Source organism: Glandiceps talaboti, chromosome 6, assembly GCF_964340395.1.
Source record: "Glandiceps talaboti chromosome 6, keGlaTala1.1, whole genome shotgun sequence".
Taxonomy (NCBI): domain Eukaryota; kingdom Metazoa; phylum Hemichordata; class Enteropneusta; family Spengelidae; genus Glandiceps; species Glandiceps talaboti.
The window spans coordinates 24,000,592-24,008,091 of NC_135554.1; the positions used below are offsets into that span (position 1 = coordinate 24,000,592).

Genomic DNA, 7,500 nt, shown 5'->3' on the forward strand with positions numbered 1-7,500 from the left:
CACCAGTCTCCCTCTATGTGCATATTCCTTATGATGTCAAGTCAAGGTACTTTTTCTAAATTTTGTGGTTTTGGTTTTATGTCTTACAAGTCTCGGTAAAATACAGTCAGTGCATGAGAAGGAAATGGCTGTAAAAAAAGTAACATAGTAAAGACTACCTGTATCTTTGTCATGCCAGTGAGGGTAGTGTCAAATACAAGACCTTATTCTCTTTTAAGTAATTTAATGTATACTTGCTAAATGTTTGAGAAGCAATTCATAAACATGAATTTTGTCCTAAATGTGTCAGTATTTCAACTTTTGTAATTTCAAAATTATGATATAATGATGTAATACATGGATGTAATAATTTAAGTACTGAATAGCGCCCTCTATGGCATGACAAAGCAAGGTAGTACACTTTTGGGTTTTTCAGTGAATGGGAATGTGTAATGAAGAATACTGACACAACAATGGCGACATGCTCCTGGAATGACTAGGATTTGATAATAATTGAATAAGACACATGATATGGACATCATTTCAGTTATCACACACCAGGATAGACTGACAAAAACTTATCACAACATATAAAGAAATGTTTGTAAATTTTAAATGCCTCTCTAGTTGGCACTGTTACCAGTAAAACTATGACCAGAAAGGAAAAGGCAGGAAAAAAAATTAAACACTGTCTTAAAACCAGACTGACAAGTCATAATGGTCATCACATAAACCAGCCCTAAAAAACCTGTCTTCCATTAAATCATGTCATTATACATGGTAATGGCTGAATTTAGACGACACCACATCACATTGGAGCTGACCATCTACATAGACATACTTAAACCCCACCCCCACCCCCACCCCGACCCTGGTAGCAGTCAGCAGATAAACCAGCCCTAACATACAAAGAAATGGCTGAAACAACAGAGGACATCATATCACAGCTAGCTAGCCAGCCAACTACATTCACAACATTTAGAAAACAGTAAAATATAGGTATTGCTGCAAAGTATTTGTGGTCACTGAGATAATGTGATCTAGTTGAAATATTTAAAAACACTTACTTTAAATACAGAAATAGTGATATATATATATATATATATAGATTGCTTTTATGTACAATATATATTGTGGCTATCAAACCAAATATACATACACATACATTATAATATAATAATTTTTTATATCTACAAAAAAGTGATGGAATTGTCTTTTATACAAATAATACATGTCTCTCTTCTTTCCTTTAAAACAGTTCAAGAATACTTTGTACATTTTTCAAAATTTGTGACGAAATTCAAATTTAGGAATATCTTTTGACCTTCTCAAAAAATAGATGTCACTACTATAGTAACCATAGCTTTATGTGATATACTTTGCACAGTGACTGAGACTCTATCTTTTGACAATGCACACATGTTAATCTTGCATAAGCAGTTGTTTTTGATTGGCTGAGAGAAAGTGATATTTGAAAGGTCAGGACTTTTATAACCAATCACATTTTGTTTTGTAACTGCTTTTGACCAATGAAGATGGTTGGTATTACGAGATAGACACATTTTCAAGTACAGTAGTTTTTTTTGACAAACATTAGAGAGTAAAGTCACTAGCAATGCATCTAGAGATCAATGCCTCTTTATCAAACTCCTCTCCGTAACCATAGTAGTCATGGCAACTGGTAAAGTGATTCCAGAATGCAAATTACATAAAAAATAAACAAACTGGCTATTTTCCATAAAAAGTCATTATAAACCCCTCCCCCCTTTCCAGTTTCCATAAATTTCTCTATGTACATCACAATATAAACAAAATAAATAAATACCAACATTGTTGACAGAGGGCGCCCTATTTATTGCGACCCATTGATCTGATAGCTGACATTTTTGGTTTGTAATAAAACGATGACATAATTAAGCAGTATTGAGGTGAAAACTGACTCAGTTGATAAAACAGTCCATATTTCATCTCTCACTGTCTTTAAGTACATAACACAGCACACATGTACAAACCTTCCATCGTTTCAGATAGGAACATTTGGAACACTTGCCAGGCAGGTGAACTACAGATGATATACAAAGAAAAGTAACACTGCTTGCCATTGTGATTTCTATAAGATGCTTTCAAATGTTGGCAACCTAACTGAATGAAATCATAATCCAATTCATTTGTTTACTTTCCTATGTGACGGGTTTCGTTCGTCCATTGTCTGATATCAGCAGGTGTATATGATGTATTACAGTGACAGATAGGTCTTCTATAGAAAACACGACTGTGTTCACTCAGAGCAAAGTTTACAGTTGATCTCCAGCAAAAATGGTTAATATTACGTTGATATTGATCAGTGTTTACAATAATGACTTCTGTAGTGTAATAATACCTTTATTGACCTATTCGGAGGGTAATATATTAATGTATACTGTGCTTTTGAAACGACAACCCATTCTGTGCTGTTTGGTTGCTGCTCTGTTACAATAATATTGTGTCATGCCACAGTATTGAACACATTGTATATCTGGTAACGGCAACCTGTTCTGTGCTGTTCAGTTGCTGTCTGCTCTGTGAAAATGATATTGTGTCATGGTACAATATTGAACACATTGTACATCTGGTAACAGCAATTTGTACTGTGCCGTTCAGTTGCTGTCTGCTCTGTGACAATATTGTATTATGTCATGCTACAGTATTGAACACACTGTACATCTGGTAACAGCAACCTGTTCTGTGCCATTTGGTTGCTGTCTGCTATGTGACAGTGATGTCGTTGTTGCTGTGTTCCTAGTACTCTGGATGGATGGTGATGATTCATAAATAGATGACTGCATCCCACTGCCTACTTGCTGCACACGTTGCTGTTGTTGCTGCTGATGTTGTAGTTGCTGCTGTTCTTGTTGTGCTGTGATAGCTTGTGATTGTTGACTTGGTAAGACTCCCTTTGGTGAGACTGGCTGTACATGGCGACGAATCTGATCCATAATTTCCATGTATTTGGCCTCCAAGTCAGCATGTATACCAGCACCACCATGCCCACCAATACCTGTATGTTATCAACACATACAAATCCATCAATATTCCACATACTCATACTGATAACTTGTTTGTGTTAGCAATAGTCTCACTGAACTTTCTGGTATAGAGTAGTCATTTTTTTTATTTCATTACAAATGTATTAATTATTTCTGCGAAATATGGATATATTGTGCAATCCTGTCTTAGAACAAATGAAGTACGTAATATGTATATCAGTCACTGTGAGAACACATTGTACAGTCCTGATTCACAATATATTGTACAGCCCTGACTTAAGACATTGTACAGCCTTGAGTTATAAAAGTGTACAGCCCTGACTTAGGACATATTGTACAGCCCTGACTTAAGACAGTGTACAGTCCTGACTTAGGACAGAGTGTACAGCCCTGACTTAGGACAGAGTGTACAGCCTGACTTTGGACATTGTACAGCCCTGACTTGCGACATAGTACAGCCATGACTTAGGACAGAGTGTACAGCCCTGACTTAGGACATATTGTACAGCCCTGACTTAAGACAGTGTACAGTCCTGACTTAGGACAGAGTGTACAGCCCTGACTTAGGACAGAGTGTACAGCCTGACTTTGGACATTGTACAGCCCTGACTTACGACATAGTACAGCCCTGACTTAGGACAGAGTGTACAGTCCTGACTTAGGACAGCGTGTACAGCCCTGACTTAGAACAAATGAAATACACTAGCCTTTGAGATGTACATGTAGTAACTGTTAGAACACACAAGACATGCCACCAGTGGGGGCCGCCCCTGACTTGGAACAAATGAAATATACTAACCTTTGAGATGTACATACAGTAGCTGTGAGAACACAAGTGACATACCACCAGGGGGTGGCCAATTCACTTTCTGAAACATGACTGGAATGATTGGTTTCTTCAGTAAATCTGCCAGGCTGACTTCACGGTTGCAGTTGTGAGATACGATATACTTTGGTGTCATGCATGCTATCACGACCTGTAATATATGAACAAGGTAAACAACATTAATAACTGATATTGTAAGGGTTATTATCAATAGAGAATAGAAACAATATGAATGTTCCAGAATGCTATGAATGTACAACCAGTGACAAGTTAGCATGAACAAGCAAAACTTGTCAGAAACAGAGAAAGTAGACAAATGGGTTGGATTACTAACAGAGATGCGTATTACATTCATTTGATAAGAACAGTTGTATGGCCCTCTTTACATAATAATTCACATTCACAAACAAATTTCAAGTTCCCCCCAACATTTCATGTACACATAAAGAGTCTACAGAACTTTTCTTATCAAACCATGTAATGGAATACAAGTCTCTGTCCTTCCAGTCTGTTGTGCCAAGTGATAATAAACTCAATTCATTGTTTAATTTCCCTCTTTGTCACTAATTCTATTTTCCTGCTAGCCTATCATTGGTTGTAGAATGCACCTCAGAAATCAACAGCTTACACTTTTTCTGATACTTTGTGCAAGAAAACTCCAACTCATTCTAAGTACAAATCAAGAAAAAAAATGACAGGATAATATACAAAGTTTTTTAAATACAGAAGAACAAAATTACATCAAAATTAAGCCATATTAGAATCCAATATGGCCACCGAATCCAATATGGCTGCCAACTACTGTGTTCACTCTATGGGAAAATAAACCCATTTTATTTTATTATATTATTTCAAAAGGACCAGGAACAAGCTTTCATATAGTGAGATTTGGCAAGATTTTAAGACATTTGATATTTAGGGAAGCGAACATTGATTTTCAGGGAAAGCGGGATACCAATAAATCATATCACAGTGGTTGTAAAAATCCAATTTGGACACTAGGGGCAAAACTGAAAAGGAAATTTTCATCTTCTTGATTGTCTTCTTGGATATACTTTGAATAAACCGTTTCTTTCATAGCAGAGAAAGTCAGCTGCATTCTAAGACTTGGATACTTACTTTACAATTTCTGAGGCCTTCATCTATTTTTTCATAGAGTGTATCTCCACCACCCATCTGTCCAATATCCATCCAACATTGGTAACCGCTAGTCTCTAGTCGATTACGTAATCGGATCACTTCGTCTTGGATTTCCCAGTTGTAACTGATAAATACAGGGGGTGGAGCAACTGATGACTCTAAAATCAGAACATTATCAGAAAAACATTTAATGACGATGAATAAATGTGAAAGGCTTAAACCAGTTGAAATACTATAAAAGGGTATCGGGGGGGGGGGGGGGTATTTAAAACAAGTGTATATACTATAAAAGAGTTTGCTTATGCATCATCATGGCATGGTGGTTAATACTAGTGTATGTACTATAAAACTAGCTAGACCATGGTAAATAAAACAAGCGTTTGTATATAAAAGAGTAACTTTGTTGTCATAGGTAAACATGTTAATGTACTTTACAGGAGTACCTATATAACATAGTAAATAACACAAGTGTATATGTACCATACAGAAGAATGTATATGATAAATAAAACCAGCTTATGTACTACAAACAAGTTGGTGTATGGCAAATAAAACAACAGTGTGTACTATAAATGTGAAGGTATGTGATACATATAACACGCGTATGTTTGGGGGAAAAAGTAACACTATGTGAGAAATTACCTTGTCCTTTATGAATAACATCAATGACATCCTCTCTGTGCATCTGTTCTAGACATGACAACATCATCTCAATAGACAGTGTAGTGTTACCACTACTGTAGATCCAGTCCGTTATCATCTCCAGGGCTGGATTGACTTCGTCTGCAAACTTCTGAATCTTGGCTTTCTTGTAACCTAGCAAAACAAACAACAACAACAACATGTTTTAGATGAACTGTACATAGAGGATTGAGTGTTCTGTGTGTGAGTACACAGCAAAGCGGTGGGGAGAAATAATGCTGATGGCGTTGTAGCATAACTGCATATTTTGGGCATGAATTCAAGGCGATGTAGTTTTGTTGGAACATGATGGGAGTCGAACGCTCTTTGATTTTATTACCCCTCCTGACTAATTATCATTGTCACTATACTGCCATTTGGCTGTTGCTATGAAGTCATTGTTGCCAGGCATATTTGTGTTTATTTGTTGGATTCTCATTTTACTTGACAACCCATTCCTGGTGATATGAATGTGAAAGATATTGAAACCTACCAAGTTTCTCAGCTAATGCCAACCAATCAGATCCTTCGGATCCAGCATTCAGTAATTTGGCAGTCCCCTTCATCCAATCAGGAAGCTCGTCTTCTAGCATTCTCATGTTGCCTTCATGGTGTGGGTTGATTGGTGGGGGAGGTACCACTGTAATTAATGCATTGTAGAGTCAATATTGTCAGTTGGATATAGTGTCAACTTATACATGTAAGCTGATAGTTGTTGGTTTAAGTCTTGCTCATACCATTTATGTTTGAATGAGTGAAGGTCTTGGTTAAGATTTGAACCATCACTGTGACCAGTCAACTCAGCTGTATACAGCCCTGGACAGGCAACTGACCCATCACTGTGACCAGTCAACTCAACTGTATACAGCCCTGGACAGGCAACGGTGTGGAAGCTGTTGCGTTACTAGTCAACTAAGCTGTAAACAGCACTGGACAGGCAAAGCCCTTGTACAGCTAATCAGACTATTAAACTTGATTGTCTCGGGTAGATTTCAGTCATAAAACTTGATGTTTTCAAAACATGACACCACATCTTATTAAGTCATTTCAAAGATTAGGTGGTTCACAGCCAGTTGTTACAGTAAGTGTAGTTAGTCTTGTATATCATCGATAATTATACCATGCACAAGAAAAGTTGAACAAAAATATGGAATTTATACCCTGGACCATTCTATGTCACAACAATACATGTCTATATCACTGGTTCTGCTGTTTTCGAAATATGAGTCAAAACGTACAAAATTGCCATGATAATATTTTTACTCGTGACTGAAGGGTTGCCCCTTAGGTCACTCATATTTTCCTTGGCTGAAGGAAGAAAATTTTGGGGGAATAACATCCAAAAGTACATTGTAAAATTGTATAAACAGGAACATGGTAGAATAAAAGTTGTTACATGGATGATTTAATGGTAAGTATTTACAATGGCTGCAATAGACCATAAGCTAGCCTGATATTTTAGGAAGTATAAGGGATATTGTAAGTCTGTGTTGACAAGCGAAATACATTTTATTTGTCAACACATCTGCTTTTTAATACATGTTTCTCACCTATTCTAGTAACACTTTATGACAGCAGTGTCGATTGTTCGGTAAATATGTTTTTCAGGAGTATCCAGGAGTTGGTCAAATTTTACGGGACTTTCCTGGAGCTTGTGAATCCCGCTTGCTTTAATTTTAACAGTCAATAACTACCTAATGTTTGGCTTTATATGGTGTTAATTTTACAAGTCAATAACTACCTAATATGACATGATAATGGTTGGCCTTAAATGGTGTTAATTTTACAAGTCAATAACTACCTAATATGACATGAAAGTGGTTGGCCTTAAATGGTGTTAATTTTACAA

General features: G+C 36.6%; 1 protein-coding gene across 1 annotated transcript in view; it reads right to left on the reverse strand.

Annotated features, from left to right (window-relative positions):
* Positions 1–1,186: 1,186 nt before the first annotated feature.
* The window catches only part of LOC144436267 (uncharacterized), a 42,555-nt gene continuing 36,241 nt past the window's right edge, over positions 1,187–7,500 (reverse strand). Inside the window, exons 16-20 of the mRNA XM_078125013.1 lie at positions 6,145–6,291; positions 5,613–5,786; positions 4,951–5,129; positions 3,805–3,982; positions 1,187–3,016 (exon numbers count right to left, since the gene is read on the reverse strand). Coding sequence (XP_077981139.1) covers positions 2,658–3,016; positions 3,805–3,982; positions 4,951–5,129; positions 5,613–5,786; positions 6,145–6,291 — 1,037 coding nt within the window. The 3' untranslated portion in view covers positions 1,187–2,657. The remainder of the gene's footprint in view (positions 3,017–3,804; positions 3,983–4,950; positions 5,130–5,612; positions 5,787–6,144; positions 6,292–7,500) is intronic.